This window comes from Dermacentor silvarum, chromosome 1, assembly GCF_013339745.2.
Source record: "Dermacentor silvarum isolate Dsil-2018 chromosome 1, BIME_Dsil_1.4, whole genome shotgun sequence".
Lineage (NCBI taxonomy): Eukaryota > Metazoa > Arthropoda > Arachnida > Ixodida > Ixodidae > Dermacentor > Dermacentor silvarum.
The window spans coordinates 247542993-247562067 of NC_051154.1; the positions used below are offsets into that span (position 1 = coordinate 247542993).

At 45.4% G+C, this 19075-nt stretch overlaps 1 protein-coding gene across 1 annotated transcript in view; it reads left to right on the top strand.

Moving 5' to 3' along the window:
* The window catches only part of LOC119438599 (uncharacterized), a 100386-nt gene that overhangs the window by 71030 nt on the left and 10281 nt on the right, over nucleotides 1-19075 (top strand). Inside the window, 2 exon segments of the mRNA XM_049660617.1 lie at nucleotides 12286-12542; nucleotides 16155-16264. Coding sequence (XP_049516574.1) covers nucleotides 12286-12542; nucleotides 16155-16264 — 367 coding nt within the window.

Below are 19075 nucleotides of genomic sequence, written 5' to 3' on the forward strand. Positions count from 1 at the left end.
CTGCGTCCATTACTGTACTCTAATACTGCGTCCACTCATTCAAACCTTAAATACACGTAATGGTGTCTCAGGAAGCAAATAAATTCAAATAATACTAACAACTAAATCATCATATAATAATAAAAAATAAACTAGCTGAAGTGTTGCCGTTCGCACAGGCCAGCTGTAGACTGAAGCGCACCATCTTCTGCGTTGAGTCGTTTTTGAGATGCCTATACATTCTGTGCATGAAAAGATTTTAGCTTTTCAAGCGTTCCTGTGCTCCACGGATGCCAGCACTGCACTGTGTCAATTACGTACATAGCACTTTGGGCCGACGCCGAGTGCTGGCTGCCGAAAAGCACACGGAAAACGTGTGCAGGAAGGATATGACCTGACGACCTGCAGCTGGCACTTCATCACTATGAGTGCTGTATATCGGAGTAGGAGCAGCATGCTGCGACTTCTGAGCCGCCGATGCGTACGAAAGTAATCCTAGACGCCGCCTGGTTCGCGATATTCGCCCGGGACCGCCTCAAAGAAACAGGGATACGTTTCCAGCAACAGCGAGGATACCGAGTTGCACTCGCTGTTGAAGAAGACACGGAGTTGTACATGCTTAGCATGCTATATTGGGAGCGGTACGGTGCAGGACCTTAACGACGTAGTGACCTGTTTAACGAACGAAGGATTTTGGAGGTCCCGAGAGTACTTCCTTGTAAAGGCAATTGGCTCATTATTAGGAAATTTCGAATATTGGCACACTCCTAGAATATAGCCACCGTTTTACAAATCTTTCTTTTTTGCCTTTTTTTCTCCTTTCTTTTTTTTTTCTTTCTTAGAGCTCACAGTTGCAAGCACCGGTGGCTGACCATGTACGACATTCCGGTGCTCAGAGTAATGACGCAGGTTTGGTTTCTTGCCGCCCATTCCGGCACTCCGACGCGGACGACATGCAAAACAAAACAGCTTGTTCAGATTTCGGGTCACTAAAGAACCCAGCAGCGCAACACGAAACCGAACTCTTCAACTACTGTTCCCGTCGTGCTACATCGTGAGCGTTGCTTCGTACCTTAAAACCCGTTAACCAATATAATGCGACCTGAACAAGTCATAGGAATATTTGTTTTCATCTGCTAAAGCAGCCAATGTAATTAGTGTAAGCGGTCAGCGCAATCATCCAGCAAAGGCAAACAAACACACAGAAGAAAAAAAAGAAAGATCGCAAAAACACCATAGTCCGTCGCCTGCTTGACAACAGCGAATAGCACTCAAGCTGCTCTCATACAATGATCTAAGTGCATTAAGATTACGGTCCTACTCATGCTTCTAAAGCAGATGTTATCTATACAAGAGAGCACACACTGCCGCCATGTATGTCTTTTTACATCATCGCTAAGTGGCGTCAGTTGCGCGATTCACTTCCTCTGTTGAAATCTTTGTCACCTTAAACGATTGTAGCGCGTATATACGATGTGAAACACTCTTCGCACTGACGCTGAACTCCTGAAAGTTTCATAACGGTGACGTCATGCACTGGTGAGCTGTCGGTGCGCAGGCTTCGCAACGTTCGCACGTATTCGCCGAGGAAAACATCCTTGTCACCACGGCGGCTTGACGTGACTGCCAGCTCCAAAAGCTTACATGTGACGCGCACCCGCTCGTTACTCTGCGTGCCCCGCTATCTCCGGCTAAGCAGCGACGCGGTCGTTCTCCTCAGGGTAGGCGACCGCTGTGACGGTGCTACTAAGAGTCACCCTTCAACACTATTGGCTTTCTTTTTCTTTCTACCATGAACTTGATAAAAAAATGCGCTCAATAGAAGACAATACATTCCAAAACCGCGGTCGAACCAGTAACCTCGGCACTTCCCGCGGCATGCAAACAGTTATGCAAACAAGACAGAAGGTAACGTAACGATTAAGGCGAAGTAATCTAAAGTGATCAAAGAAGTGGTGTATCAGCCTGGAGCCAACGTTTCGACAAGGGGAGTTGTCGTTGAGTTGGAAGTTGCGCTGTTAAAAATAAGTACCCTTGTCGAAACTTTGGCTACAGCCTGAGACACTTCTTTGACTACTTCCCATTACTTAAACGTACTATAGTTATGCTGTCACAAGTGTTCTTCTGGGGTGCAGAATCGGCAGTTTCTGAGAGGTGAAATCTTCAACTGACCATCCGTGAGTCCGATATTTGACTCTTCGCGAGACCGTGTGCATTTAATCCTTTATTCAATTATAAACTGCTCGTGGTTCACTTCAGGATTTCTGCGACAGTCACCACCATGACAACCACTAAGCGGAGGCAGCCCTTAAGAGCTATCACTGTAAAACGGCATGTTCTTATTCTTTCCAGCTCGCACACGCTAGCTGCTCTATTTGTTCATGTAAAGAACTTCTGCCCTTTCTTTGACTAAAATATCCCCTCATCTGAGTGATTATTCACAGCTACCTGTATTGCGAAAATTTCAAATCTCTTAGTGTCTACATCAGAAGGGCGTCATTGCACGCCAACTGTCCCAACCATGGCGCTCGTTCAATATCCATTTTGTTAAAAAAATTACCACTACGTTACACGTATATAAGCATTACTTGCACAGTATTTTCCCAAAATATTTTGAGCGGTCAACGTTGGTGTGCCCATAAGTGCCATTTGAAGTTCGCGAAATGGTGCAAGGCCAGGTGCGATACAAGCATTCGTCAAAAATTGACCATTTCGTGCATTGGTTCAAACTTTCCATTTCGGTGTCTGAACATTGTGCTTTCATTATAAAAGTTTCACAGAATACTTTGTTTGTTTGTTTTTTCGACCCTTAGCACCGGGGTAAAAAATACGCAAATATAGCGTTTTCGGGAAACTTTCTATTGAAACAAAAAATATTCAAACAACACAAAAAAGCAAATTCTGTGGAAGAATGAGCGAGACAGTCGATTTCACGGCAGATTTTATTTCGCACCTGGTTTTCCACTGTTTCGTGAAATTCAAACGGCCCTCACGTGCCCAAAAGGTTTTTTCAGCTGAAAATGTATTGGGAAAATACTGTGCAACTGACGCTTATATGCGTGGATTTTTGTGTTTTTTTGCAATTTTCTTTAGAGAAATCGAGCGAAGTCGAGTGCCACGGTTAGGACAGTTGGCGCGGCATGACCCCAGTAGCTGAAGCGGCTATTTCGACAAGATGATTGGTGTTTTACATTACCCTTGTAGTTTGACAGGATGTTCAGGATTCTGCGCTGTAGTCGGCAGTAGTGGAGGTTAACGGTCGCATGATGAGGTGGCACACAAATACATGGGAAATCGCATGAATTAAATACGGAGACATTCGTTGCCCTCACTTTACGGGCAAACCAACGCACGTAAGTTGAGAAAGGCAGGCTTTCAGTCGGTGCTAGTGGCTTGTCGTTGGTTCTTGTTAATTTCTTTACTTAGTTTGGTACAATCCAATACAAAGCACAATGATTGTTAATTATCCTCGAAAGGGAAAGCAGCGCGAAAAAACACGACAAGAAGACAAGGAGGGGGACACACACCAGCGCTGACGGACAACTGAATTCTTTATTCAGAAAGGTGCACATATATACAAAAAAGAAAAACGAAAGAAAAGAAGGGTATATCACTGCGCACGGGCATAAAATAGACCCTGATTAGATTTGGATGTCCCGCGAATTATGACGGTTCCGGAGGTATGTTAGTTCTGCCTCAGACAAGGCCACAGACGGAGTGCTGACGCAAGACGCACCATTCCTTGCAATGGCAGCAGCCTGAAAGATTTGTTAATTATCCTTTTCAAATGAAAGACTGCAGTTCATTTTGGCTTGGCTCGGTTTCAGTGTTCTCTTGGCTTCTTAACTCTCAATGTTATTTATTTATTTATTTACTTATTTATTCATTCATTTATTCATTCATTCATTTTTCGCATAGCACATTATGAAGCTCGACACTTGCATCACTCAATTCCAAACTGAACGCAGTCGAATTTCACTGTGGCTCAATTCGACATAAGGGGAGTTACCACCTTTCAGGAATGATTTCCACCGATTTCTTTTGTCGCGCTTTCCGCTTTTCACAATGTCAGCTTGCTGCCCCTGTTACCATTGAGTCTGCAGAAATTGCACGTGGGACTGCGAATAAATGTCGCAGGAGCCCTTCTGACCTGACGAATTTACTGGTAGGAACTTATAAACCAATGAGCGGGCACCAACAGCCATAACCGTTGGACATATAAAGTTTATTCCTATCCTATCCACACCTACAACAACAACAAAATAGAGAAAGCAATAGCATTCTAACATTTGTTCATCAAGTTATTTTTGCCATGGTGCACACGCGTCATGAAGTATTCTCCCTGTTTTACTTACTATGAGTATAGGTTGCTAGAAAGGCACTCCTACAAAGATACGCCGGTGCTTGTTTTGACACCTAGCTTGTCGACTTTTCTTGCGCAGGGTAATTTTATGATTTTATCAGAAACCTGCGCCGGCTCGCCTTACTGATTTCGCCTTGAGAAAAGTAACATGTCATACTGTTGTTGGTTCGCATTGTTGCCTTGAGAGTTTCATTGTAATGTGTTGTTGTTTCAACTGCTATATGATGATGTCGGTCTGGGTCCACTAACCGTTCTGCTGCTATTTCTTCCAGAAAACAATGCACAAAAGTCCACAAAACTATACATATAACTGGGCCCCCTGTTCAAGAGCCAAGGAGTAGCCGGTGCTGTATTTATGCGCCAACATCTCCTTCCATAAAAAAAGAACAGTCAATACAACAACAACAACAAATTAAGAAGTCATCAGCGAACGTAATCCTTCCGCGTAAATATAGAAACAGGCTGTGAGTACAGCCTCTTCGGAAGTCAGGTCAGGACCGTGCCTGACACAACCAACGCTCAGTTTAGGGCAGTATAGCTCACGTATATTTTCAAACGTTGGCTTCAGTGATGACAATGCAAAATTACTGTTTTTGTCCTATCACATATGCCTCACTGACACTCCTGTAAGTCATGGCCGTCTAGGGCGTTCATGTCACAAGAAACAATGAAAAAGGAATGTTACTAAAAAATATCACAAGTACGCAAACCAGGAAAGCAAGTGTCAGTTCAACAGCGCTAACGTGGGACACGGCAAAGCTGAAGGCGGGAAAAAAATTACAAAAGTCTATGGGCTCTGTCATCACGAACTTTCATAAGCGAGGCCCAACAACAGAGTGCTATAGCGAGGGACGTACGACGCTCTCGGTGACGGACTGGGCTCCAAATAACAGGGTAGACGAAGTAGAGGCATCATCGCTTGGCATGAGCAAGTCCATTTACGCAAAGTCGTGTGACTTCGTACCTTCGCTTTGAATGACGGTGGCCCTGGGATGTTCACAAGAACAATACCTGGTGTCTTCCATGCGGCACGGAGCCATTCGCTCGCAAACGACTTTAATTAACAGATGACAAGCTGTTTCTCCGCTTCACGGAGGAATTCCCGCGCTACGTGCCATAAGGAAAATGACTCTCAGTTGAACAAAACACATTTCCGGCCTCAAATGCGATGAGCGTCAGAGAATGTGAGACATACGCGAGTTTCCGTTCTCACTAAAACTGACACAGGCACCTATCCGGATGAGCAAGAGCACCATCAACGAAAGTCATGGAGTCTTCACCCGTGTACGCGCTACAGACCATAATAGCGAGTGACGAGAATCTTTCCGTTCACTGTACAATGTTAAAAACGTCGAGAGAAAAAGAAATCATTAGGCACTGAGGCGCTGCGATCGCGGCTGACGTCTTCTCGTGAAATGTCGTACAACAGTAAAAGGCATATATGGCGGAGCGAAGCCATTCACGCCCTTTTACTCTGAGGCTTGATGGACACCACACTCGGGCATCAGTGTTGCTTCCTTCACGGGTGTGAACAGTTCTACCTTCGGGACACCGTGTTCAACTTCTGTGTGCGATAAACCCGAGTTAAACAGTTTACATCAGTGAGGGGAATAGTGAAACGTCTTTACCAAGAGTGCGGCTGGTTTCGTCGGCTGCGTTTGAAGGTGCTCATCGCGAAGCCTTGGTTTTCTGTAGCGCTCACGCTCAACTACTTTGTCAGCGCCCACAATGCACAAAAGCATCTTAGCTGGTTATTCGTCCGCTCGGGCCAAGTTTCAACTTCTCGGTGATACAGCTGCGTGGCTGGTGTTGTCCTACTTATTTTGGGCCCTCGTCATTCGTCCCACAATTGTGCGGCTGCGCAAGCGGAATGCATTGAGACCGCTGCCGGGACCGTGCTTCTGGTATTCGATTCGCACCTATTGGCAAAAGAGCCGATCGAATGCTGTCAAGGATGCTACGTCCGGTAAGTGCTCGTGATGCTCTTGTTGCTGTGGACCATCTTTGCGGGCGACGCTGCGCTTCGGGACGAACGCTGCTCAGTGGGAGAAAACATTGACTCCCGTGAACACCTTTCGGCCCAGCTGCCCAAATTCATTACGCTGTATCCTGATGGCTCACAGTGAACAAAGGCGTAACACTTCTGTAGGAATTGTTTCGTGATCGTGCCCGCATGTTTCTCAGTTATAGGCCTGCTGCGAAAATCTTGGTTATGATGTAGCTAATAAGTCATATTGAAAAGTCTCTGCCTGATAGTAACGTTCGAATGTAAAGCCTGCCTTTTCTATGCTTGTTTTTTTCGTGGAACATTTTGTCACCGCTATGGGCATGCTAATATTTATTTTATGTTATTAACTATTCCACACCTTTGACATTTAGGTAATTGGCACGTGCTAATTCTTATATACAAGCACTCAGGCTCAGAAACAACTGAGAGTGCTAGCGCTCGATCTGATAATACCTCCGTAAAAATAAGAGCGGCCAGCAGCGTTGCGTGTATTTACAATTTGTCTTGTGTCGCTACACGCTATCCTGAAAGACTGTGGTATAAGTAAGGATCAGAAAGCTCACTATGTTGCTCCCAATACTTGCGAGTATGTAAATAAAACAATGATTTTTGGGCGCCATTAAGCGGGAGGGAGAAGATTGTGGTTTATCCATTTTATTTATTGTGTTTATTTACAAATAAAATACCTTACAGGCCTCGGTGGTAGAATAGGACCATGGTCTAGCCTGTTAATTCGTGTTTTCTATTTTAACGATGTTTACCTTCACTCGACGCTCTCGGGGCCGTTAATGCGACACTTCCAAACCATGCGTATATACGCCCTAGACTAACACTTACTTTCACCGTCTTCCTCAAACTACAGGTCATTTTTGATGCGGAAGATTAGTACCTCCTCAAGCATAACCATTGACAATGACTAAACTTATCATTAACAAACATACAAACATATGCAGCGAACGGGCCATGAAGCCAATAAAAGCATAGGTGTAATTGAGTGTTCATTATCAAAAAGTTATCAAAAAGTTGAATTAATGATAGCGAAGGTCTTGACTCTGACAGCCTTGATGCCTTAAGGTAGCATTCCACTGTTTATTATCGGGTCGCCTGCTCCTAAAATAGCGTACTATATGCGAAGCTTGTGGTTGAAAGATTGCTCCCCATTGCTGCCATGGTCGTGGGTGGCGTTGGCTAATACTCCTAGGGCTACCTTTAGCACATCTACGCAAATACCTAAACAAGTGGACGGAAGGACAGCCGCCGCCATAGGTGAATTGGTATATTACAGGCGTCATGCGGAGGTTCTAGATTCAGCTTCCCCCCGGCGGTAACTTCTCGTCCACCTCCATTTCTTTTCACCTCTTCATTAACGCGATAGCGTTAAGGGCCCCGCGTCGCTGAAAATTCTGTGTCGGCGTGCGCCGTCGGCCGGTGTTAATTGTCCGTCAGAAGAAAATTCTCCAGAACCAACACCACGCAGGCCATCCACGCGGCGCAACGGCGTTACGGAACTAATTGAATTTCTCATAGTAAAATGCGTCGGAAAATTCGTAAAGTATGACTTACACACAACCTACTGACATGATTGCGTCGAATTGTAATTTGACTATACGAGAAAACATAATTGTGTTACGCGGAAACTCAAACACAAACGCCTTTTTCCTTGTTTAATGAGATATGAGCCATTGATGAGTCACTGCTTCCATTTCATTCCATTGTTTATAGCCTCTGCCTTACGGGGGTATGAGCCATTGCTCTGCCCTGCAGAGCCGCCGGGATCGGCCCATCACTGTTTTCTGTCGACTTTACGCCACGAAGGAATCCCGGGATCCTCGCCATAGACAGCTGCCCTTTATAAATAAATGAAGCTGGGCAGGCCATGTAAAGCGTAGGTCAGGTAACCGGTGAACCATTAGAGTTACAGAATGGATGCCAAGGGAAGAGAAGCACAGCCGACGACGGCAGAACGTTAGGTGGGGGGATGACATGAGGTAATATGCAAGCTCAAGTTGGAATCAGCTAGCTGAAGACTATCGCGTTCCATTTTTTAAAAGGCGAAGCTTAAGCGTCCTCCAAGTTTTGTTAGTAGTATAAAATTTATTGCGAACGTATCCCCCCTTAACACAATTATTCCCGTAAAAGAAATAACAGCTAACTTTCCGTATAATTTATTGGGCTTCATTGTACGTTGACTTCATACCATTCTTACTAAAAATCGACTCCCTGGATTCACTAGGTTCTATGATTCACCAGGCTCAATGATTCATCTAGCTAATCCTTTTGTTGTCATCCTTGTGAAAAATAATTTCCGGACACACAATACTTTTTCAAAGTTTTTTGAGAAGCTGCACTGGTCTCCCGGTGCAAGCAATATTCTAAGCTTTCATATCTTCTTACAAGTTACAGCAAGTGTGACTATTCCCTTCGAACATTTTTCACGCTCCTCCTATAAGAGACTTTTCCGGCCTTAGCCGCTTCACTTTGCAGAATAGAAAAGTGGCAACCATGCTCGGTCTTGTTTTTCTTCGCCATGGGTAAAAAAAAAAGGTAGACTTGTATAGTGCTTAGTAGAAATAATATTTCGACAAATACTCATCGCAATTTTGCTATAGGCACGACGACGCTGCCATTATTTTTCTCTTTTTGACCAATAATGTGAGTGTTCGGACACTCCCTGTATACTATATTCGCCGCGCTTGCTCCCCCGCGCCTCGGACACGGTCGTGAGGCCCTTTTTCTTGTATATAGTATTGTTCCACGGCTGCATCGCTAGCGCTGCAAACAATCCGAGCAGGAGTAGGAGGAAAGAACTTTATGAAGTAGGTACAAGGTTTAACGGCAGGTCTGGATGGGGCCCTCAGTCCAGGGCTCCACAATCCGAGCGGCAGGAAACTGGCTTATACAGGGTGTCCCAACTGCCATCCATCAATATTTAAAAATATGCAAATGCCGCCTAGCTGGAGAGAACCAAGGCAATGTTGTTTGCCGTCGCTTGAAAGATACTCAGATTATTTTTTTGCATTTCGCCTAATTACATAATTAACCTTAATTAATCAGTCCACTTCTCAAATATTATAATTACATGACAAGTGTCAATGTGAGAATTGTGGATGCACATGAAAAACTCCTGATACAGCTTTCTGTTGCTCAACACGTGCTACATAAAAGTGTTTTTTCGAGCGTGAAAGAAGCCCGCGAATACATGCAAAATTGCCGCGCGACTGGCCGCTCGAGGCACTTTGCGGTTTCGTATTCGTGCGCTTTCGCTGAGGCAACGTGTGGCGTGCCGCCGAGAGCGCCATCTCGTTTCTCGAGAACAAACTGCTCAGCGAAAAGGGTCAATATGCCTACAGCAAGAAGATCCCCAGCTGTTATAAACAAGCCCTTAAACACCCGTCAATAATTAAAATGCAATACTTGGCAGATGTTGAAATCTTTGCTGAGATTACTGAAGTCAGCGGAAGGTAACTAAGATACCGCTATGAGACATTCGAAAAGATCTTTGCCGGCTGCTGAGGCATCCTCCCACTCTATCAAGTTTCATTTGCGCTTTGTTAAATAATTTAAAATTTACCAGCCACACTTTCAAGAACTCATTAGTATCTGCAACAGATCTGTGCATTGCGTGCAAAGTTTGGCCTATTCCCCTTGTCCGTGAACGTTATTTGAAAATTGCCTACAGTCCTCCGGCTGCCGCCACCAAGTGCTGCTAACTACGGCGCATGCACAGCCCAGAGGACGCCATGGAAAGCGTTAAACCAACGTTTCTTAAAATTCTTATCTATGTGTGTGTTCTTTCGCAATGTTACAGCCTGATATTTCTCGATAACTATTTTCTATGCATTGGTTCCTAGAGCTCCGCATTCACTTTCCTAGTACGGACAGCCAACTTACACATTTCATACGTGTTAAGTTTCCACAATAAAGAATCTATATGCTCGTGTTTCTTACACATCTTCCACTAAACTGGCCCCGTAATTTTGGCCGACGTCTTTGTCGCTTGGCCTGAGGCACGTGCGCTTAGCTGGCACTACTTGTGGTTCTGAAAATATGGTGACAGCAATGAGGTCACAAGTAAGCGAGAGGGCTGCGAATTCGGTTATGACTGAATGACGTACGTATCTCTTTCATAAATTCATCTCTCTGGTTCACCGATGATTTTCCAAGAAAGAGACTATACAAACTGGAATAGCTTGCAAACTAATACAGCACTTTAAACTTCCTTTATGTATGGTATGTATTTAGTGTCACTTGATTTATCCTCATTTTACTATTCTTTACGGTACTGGAATGGCTGGAAACCCAATTTATTCCACCTTTTCCACGGCAAATGATTGTCAAAGGGGGGGCAGAAATGACGTAAGTGGAAGCGAACAAAAGCACAGCAATGGGAAACTCACATGACGAAATCTAAACGCCTTGCTTTCATGAAAAAGAAATCGCCGTAAAGTGGTTTTTCTAGGACCACTGTATATACAAAAGTGCAAAGTTCCGTTATCTTGACAACCCCGACGTATCGCCATGACGTCAGTGCGATGTATGAATGATTTCCCAATGAGGTTAATATCGTTCGTGGCGGAACAACAAAGCGATGATTCCCACTCTTTAAGACAAGTGTCCCCTAGCGACAGAGAAGAATTGCCCCTTATCATTCGCTTTTTCGTGTTTTTATGGCCACCACGAACGTAACGTCACGTTGAGACAAAAGACTCATTACAAGCGGCATGTACCTCATTCGTTTTTTAGCACACAGCTACAGCAGACGCGAGCCAACGGTTTCTCCGTGTAACGCGAAATACGTTCGAGTCCGACATGCATCGCTACCATGCAAGAAAAAAAAAGAAGGCGCCACATGAAAAGAACAATTTATTCTTGCCAGAACAAGGAGACCCGCTGTGAACTAGACACCGCTGAGGGGGCAAGGTTCGAGAAGCGAGAGAGGAAAGATAGGGCGCGTTCGCGCGTCAGGCAGTAAGGAGCGCGTGGGCGAGACGGAGAGGCGCAAACTCCCATAACCATGCCTCAAATGCGCCAGCACGTGCCGGAACAAAAGAAATGTCTGGGAACCAGTGCCCGGCGACAGAACCCCCACAGCGTGCGCTCCGGTGCACGCAACCGTATTTCGTAAGATAAGCGGCGTTTGCTTTGAACGCTCTGCCACTGTCTCATATGAGTAGGGTGGGGCCAAAGGGGCTGGGCAATTTAAGATGTTCATGAACCGGGCAAGACACCCACCGCAAGTAATTATAGCCATCTTCCTACTATTTTGGATACAATAAAACGCAACTGCGGAAAACGGAAGCTTGGGGGCGAACAAAAAAAAGAAGGAAAAAGTGAGAAACGACATCAGACGTTTCGAGATGAAGGAGCGGGCATTCTGTGACGGTTGCAACGGGCTTGCAACGCGTTCTCAACAAAACGTGCTGGCTAAGCGGCACCGCGACCGCCTCTTTCCCGTTGTCTCACATCTGCCCTCAGCGACTAGGCTTGCGGTGAGACGTGAGCTGGGTGCCCTAACGAGGCTAGATTTTAATTTCCCTTAGCAAACATTCGCCCTCTCCCGTTGCCTCCCTTCCACCTTGCCCCCCCCCCCCCCCGATATAGCCAAAATAAATCCACGTAAAACCTTTAAAAAGCCTGCAGCAGTTAAAGCCGTCCTGTAGAAACCACCCGAGACCGGTACAGCCGCTGGCGCTGTCGTACGCTTGTGCGTTGACGTGAAGTCTATAGACGTGCGGCTCATAGAACTGCAGCTCCTCGTAGGCCCGTGCCGTGGAAAGTGCAGACAGAAAGTGATTTGTGCCAACGCAGTCTACAGAAAAGCGTGACTATGCTCTTCACTTGATACGCTTTCTATCTGACCGACGGTGATAACCAACCCACGTTTACGGCGCTCCCTCAGCGTGAAATACCCACAAGGTTAACACGCATCGAATCACATCATGATCGGCAGCGCATTGATTCTGGGCCGCTCGCCCACGCACACTCGCTTCCAAGTACTGTGCGCGCGAGTGATCCTAGTGCTGGCAGTGTACCTTGTCTGGAAGCATGTCGTGCGGCCCTGCATCGCTTGGTTTAGGCAGTGGAAAGCACTGAGACCCATTCCCGGACCCAGTGATTTAATACCTTTCTGGCATACGGTGTCCGTATATTGGAGATGGGCGGGCAGAGTTTCGTATAAGGACGCTTCTACGGGTAAGTCTTTCGTTGGGAACGCACCCGGCTGCTCGGCCATGTTACGGTTGTTTCAGTCGCGTCTGTTCTTTGTTTGCTTTTTTTTTCTTAATCTGAGCACGTGAGGAATTCTTCAGAAGCGGAAGATTTCTGGAATGCAATAGGATGATGACACCCCTGCAAATATGCGTTAAAAAAGGCCATTTGGCTCTTATCCGTGATTTCAAGAGCATGATATACATGGACTGGACGAGAAGATGGACGTAACAAAATTAACCCTTATAGTTCAGCGCTTATCCCACTCTCTCGTTTCGTACCTGTGTCTCGCGCTCTTTTATGGACACCAATGAACTGTTCCAACATACAATTGCACGAATTAACACGGTAGTTTAGGACAGGAAGGGGGTAGCCTCTTGGAAGTGGAATAGCATGAGGTGCCCGGCAAGAGTTGAATTCGCAGCCTCTAGAAGAACGGGAGTAGGTCGTTGTTCGCGTGGCTGACCTCACGAGAACAGTGACCTGTTTGCAGTCGTGTTCGCCAACTGGGCCCATAGCTGCGTTATTCAGTGGCTTCTCGACTTCTTGAAGAAGCTATCGCGGAGATTAGGGCAAATATAGCAACTCAACAATGCATTCGCGAATTGCAAGTTATGATCACTTCTCAAGACTACATGCATCGGAAGTTATAAACAGTAATTGATAAGCTAATAACCGTTTTATTAATGCAAGCCCAACTGCCTTCACAAAACGGTTCACATTTTCGGCGTTGTGTTTAGCAGTCTTCTTCTGAATGTGTCAGGTGTTTTTACAAGCCCTGCATTTTAAGCGTGTTCTATGGGCATTGTTAATAAGCCCTTTACGAGATAGTGGCGGTGGTGGCAGCAGAAGGGGTTATCCTGGCGTGCTTGGCCGCTAACTGTTCCGCCTCAGCATATCTTACGCGATTAGAATGGGATTTCACGAAACGTTCATCAAGTCTGTGCCTCGGAGGAAGGAGATCAATAGGCATAGAACTATTTTTGCAAACCGGTTGTGCTGAACTGGTTAACCTCCCTGCCTTTCCTTCTCCACTCTTTCCTTCCTTCCTTCTTATCACTCCGGGTCTTGGAAGATGGCGTGTTGAAGACCCGTGTTCCGTAGGCCACGAAGTAGCGCTTTCCTTTCTCTTCGAACTGCGGACACAACCACATCTAGTGTTCCACATCACCCTTCTTACCGTATAAGGCACAAAGCGGGAAAATGCATCGTCCATTCTTAAATAACTATGTCTGTATGTAGGCGGAGCAACTTCTAATGCGATAATAGAGGGAAGCTTCGAGATGCCGGAATTTCCTGCATGATTTCTGGTACTATGCACTCTCACATGTATAGCCAACATGCTTTGTATCGCTGCATATTTGCTATAAGTTAGATGCATGGAAAGGCTAGGAAGCTTCGATGAATTGTGAAAACGGTGTGCGCAATATTTTGTGATGTAGAACTGTGTTCGTATTGGTGCGTATAAATTCAACACTGCTCGAATTACGTCTCTCCGTGTCGATTCAGATGTCAGAAGTGGTTAGTCGTCTTATTTTTTTTCTATACAAATGAAGAAATTGAGGCATATTTAGCCCTTACCCGCAATGGTCGGCTGGACGAACCGAAGTGGCGTGAGTGTGACAAACTTTTATTGCAGTGTATGGGGTCTTTGGGTGTTTTTGCTCGTGATGTCTCTGTCCATGTTCCGTGTCAAAATGCTGTTATGATCATGTCATTTAAAAAAAGAATGCATCTTGTCAATTAGAAAACAGAAAAAATATAGTCCGAGGCGAAAAAAAAATGACACCGCGTAAGTTCTTTGTATCCCTAGCTGAGGTCGTAGTTCGGGAGCACGAAAATCCGCCAGATGCAAAGCTCATCTCTTCCTGACTATTGTTGTTGCCTGATTTTGCCCTTTTGGCACCTCGTTTTTCTTTTTCCAGCGTGTTTTGCAGTATGAATATTGTGGCGGGAGGCATTTACCTTCAGCAGCCGGTGATTTGTAGGACAAGTTCTGATTGTGTAAAGTCCAGGTTCTATTCTTTCGAACTTGTTTCGGCATATCAAGTGTGCCCCCTTTTGCCTTTGCTACAGAGACACAGAACGTCATACAGACCAAACTTGAAAATCAGAAGACTCGCGTAGGTGTCTTTGGATGCCCTTTGCCAATTTGTGCCATTGAAGCCCTCATTCAGGGCACGACAGCGTTTCACAGCATGACTGTTTCCTTCCAGCGCAGAGCTTGACACCAGAATGCTACTAGCCACTCTAAACATTACCAAGTTTCAATGCACTTCCTGAACCACTCCCCTCACTGAGTTCTTCTTTTTTTTCTTTGCACTGATTCCCGGAATTTTTTTGTTTCCCTGCACGTCGAACTTCAAACTTCACCATACTGTAGCTGGTAGTATAAATAAGAAAACTACGGCCATATAACAACAACGAAGAAAGCACCCCACCGTTTCTTTGATCCCCAAAAAGCCTGCAGAGTGTGAACAAAGTGTTTAAAATGTCATGCGTCCCCCTTGTGAGATCTTACGCTTACTAAAGATCGAAACATGCCGAAAGTGTTTTCAAATAATTGTTTTTTTTGTTGCCAAATTAATATTCACGTTTAAAAAACGAAAATATACTGCGCAATTCGGGCATTTGTACGTTATATATCAAACCGATTCTTTTATTTTCGGTTTCACAGACACTGGCTGGGGTTACATCTATCGCTATATGTAAAAAAAAGGGAAACGACAACAATGGAGGAACATGATTTTTTGAAAGATTTTCTAAAATGTAATGTAGTCTAAGCTATTCTAATTAGGCAAGAATCTAACAAAAAAACGCTTTTTTAAACGTTTTCAACCTATCATACCTTAAATGTATTTTTATATGCGTGATACTTCTCTGTACACACAATTATCATCAACATTTTTCCCTCGGCGAGCATCATACATCACCTTCGTCCACCTGACACGGACACCTAAAAGCTACAGGCGACGATGCCATGCGCGTGTCATCTGCTACTGCAGATACCTCGCTAACTAGGACAAGCTTTGCGTCCTTTATATGCCAACATGACGATAGATGTGCGTGTGTGTTTTTGTCCTTTTTTTCTGCACGCTGTTCATTGGTGCACACAGTTGGTGGAGCAATCATATCTCTTCCCGCACCACAGTCAAAACTGAAGCGAAGTAGCCCTTCGGTACTTGCACAGCGGTGGCTAAAGAAACAGCGACACCTCGCGGAAAATGCTTATAAGAGAGCGTGCTGAATATAAAATCTTAGATGGCAGGAGGGCAGGTCATCTTTTATTAATGCGTATTTTATAAAGGTGAGAAGGCACACTAAATTGTGGAGGAGCACAAAAACACTACAACACAGGGTCACGGGTCAATGGACTGTACTGCCTAGCTGTCACAACGCGTAAAACAAAGCGATCATGTGTTGCGACTCTGGTGCAACTGTGATGTGGACAGCAAGTTCGAGGCATCCAATTAGCTCCGCCTTTCAACTTGGTATGCCGCGTGTGCCAGTCACTTTGCACAATGTCTCAGAATTTCATTCTTTATATTCCGTTATGCACGGGTTCTGAGACTTCTGTTCTGTCTCTTTTCTGTCTAGTGTTCTTTCAGATAATTTGCGACGTGTCTCAACAGTACAGGGGAACGACCTTCAAGGCCTACCTCGGGATAACACCGGTTGTGATATTGCACACTCCAGACGCTGCTCAGGTAAACGCCATTGAAAACAAATTCTCCTTCTCTTCTTCACTCCCCTCCCTCCCCCCCTCCCCGCCCATTAACCCTATACAATGCACGTACGGATAGAGGTGCGTGTAAGAGCACTTAACGCAGTGTGCGTCAATTAGTATGCCCACTTTGAAGCACAGACGACCAAGGGTCTTTGTTTCCATTTATTCAAACTTTACAGTGGGAACCTATGATATCCGGATTTAGGTTTCTTGCTTCTCAGCATACTTCACCGGAGTCGGCGGCTCTTGTGCAATAAGCATAAATTTAAGAATAGATCTTCACCTCAGAAAGTCACATTCCTCACTTACGTATTTAGAAGGGGCACTTACGGTACTCGGACGCGTCGTTGGCCGCTCATTCGCACATGATGTAAAATGAAAAAAAGAAACCTCACCTGTAGGCCACGAATGTAGTTGAAGTTCCGCAACATTTACAGTTTCAGCCTGCCTACTAGCTATACTGTACAGTTCCAAAATGCACACATTTGGCCACACAGTGACTTGCAGACCAGGACGCTGTGTGGCCAAATGTGTGCATTTTGGAACTGTACAGTTTGGCCACACAGTGACTTGCAGACCAGGACCCGTCAAACCACCGTGGGTGATGATTCAACCTTCGGTATGCGTGAACGTCCCCGGCATACTAAAGAAATCAATGGTTCCCGTTAGCGGACTACAACAACTTACTTTAGCATACATCTGGTCAGAATACCACACCTATGTTCATGTTTACACAGACGGGTCCGCGTCATCAACGGCATCGACAGCAGCTGTGGTGATACCATCCCAGCAGATGACTCGAGGTTTCATTCTAGATCATAATTCAACTTCAACCGCTGCAGAGCTTGTGGCTATACGGGAAGCGATTCGCCACATTTGCGGGGAAAGACCTCAAGAGTGGTGTATTTTCACGGACTCAAAACCCGCGCTGCAAATTTTGAGATGCTTCCTGCGCCACACCGCATATCAGGTTCTGGCACTGCAGATCGCCGAGCTACTTTCATGCGCTCAAGAAAAACACCACCGCATAGTGTTCCAATGGATCCCAGGACACTGTGGCCTCAATGGTAATGAGATGGCCGATGCTGAAGCAAAGCGCGCCCTCAGCAATGGCCTGCGAACTGTAGTGCCGTTCTCTAGACCAGACATCACATGCCTCCTGTCGAAATTAATGAGGAGTGCGACGAAAACATACTGGGCCCAGCCAGACGCTCGTCACGTTCGCCTTAAAAGGCTGGATCCCGATATGCAATTTCCTGTTCTGCGTGGAATTCCACGCCCTCATACATGCTTGATACACAGACTGCGACTAGGCGTCGCTTTCACGCGCAAATATTTGCACATCATTGGACGGACAGACTCCCCGGAATGTTCAGTGTGTGGTGTTATAGAGACTATAGACCATGTGCTCGTGGTGTGCCCTGAGTATGCACGCGAAAGACTCACACTGGCAGCCACCTTGAGGCATTTATATAATAGACCACTGTCGGAGGACCTCTTGCTAGGCGCAGGGCCACAGAGTTGTCAGACAACAGAGGCAATGCGTGCTTTTTCACGCTTCTTAGGCGACACGGACCTGGACTCACGCTTGTGATAATCATTTGTGCAATGTGCCCTTTCACCTAGTTCCTCCCATTATCATCCCCCATTGTGACCCTCTTTCTTCCCCTCCTCCCCTTCCCTTACGTAGAGTAGCAGGCCAGATGCTCCATATTCCGGCCGACCTCTCTACTTTTTCACATCAATAAACTACTTCTTCTTCTGCAGACCAGGAGAATGTACTACTATCCGGCCAGAGCGAAACAGACTTATAAATTTTCTGAAAGTTTAGCGTTTTCGGTTCAAACCGATACAAACTAACAAAATAAACTTGCAGAACAATTGCGAATTTGTTTTCCGTCAAATAGCACACACTGTACATGATCTGTGCTTGAGAAGTTTTTCCCAAGTGGTATAAAGCAACCCGGGGACAAATATACATAGGCTCAGGCAATATGCGAATTTCGTGCTCCATCGCACAGACGCAATATAGAGTTAGCCATGAAACTGGCAAGCGTTGGGACTAGAGGATGGTTGGAAAACACGCACTTGCGTCTGTTCCGGACGTAAGTTCAGCTCCATAAGCATGCAAAATCAGGCTGAATTCAGGATTGAAGGCGGTTCTCCGGAGTAATGTTGTCTGAAGGTCGACAACACTATAGAAAAGAGTTAAGCATGAGGTTGACTACTGTAGATTTTTCGTATACAGTTATTAAGCAACAAGTGTACATTTTCGCTTCCAAAATAACTAGCGAAGTTTTATATCATCTCAACTGCAGTAAACTCAACTATACTCACCGAACCTTGTCGCCAAATATGTACAGCCTCCAGCATTTTTAACTATACCGCGCGAGAACACTATAATATGGTCGTGCGTCGTGCTGAAGGGAACATCGCATTAGACGGCTCTTGCACAGGAGAGTGCTTAGTGCACTTGAGAGTACTTCTGCCGGTCTCGCTGATTATCACCGCTTAAAGGCGATAAAATGAGGCATGACAGACGCTCGCACAATATAGTTAAAAGTGCGGGAGGCTGTACGTACAAGAACTAGATTTCGTGGTTTGTACTTAGCATGGCTTCTTACTTGTTAACGACATAGAGATAGGCTTTTCTTACATTCATTACAAAAAGCTTTCTCGCCTAATAAAAGCGAGCCGCCAGATGTCAAAAGATATCTTGCTTTCGAGTTTTTACTGAGGAGGTTTCCTTTCTTTACAGAATAAATTTTACTTAGGCGCCGTACAAGTTATT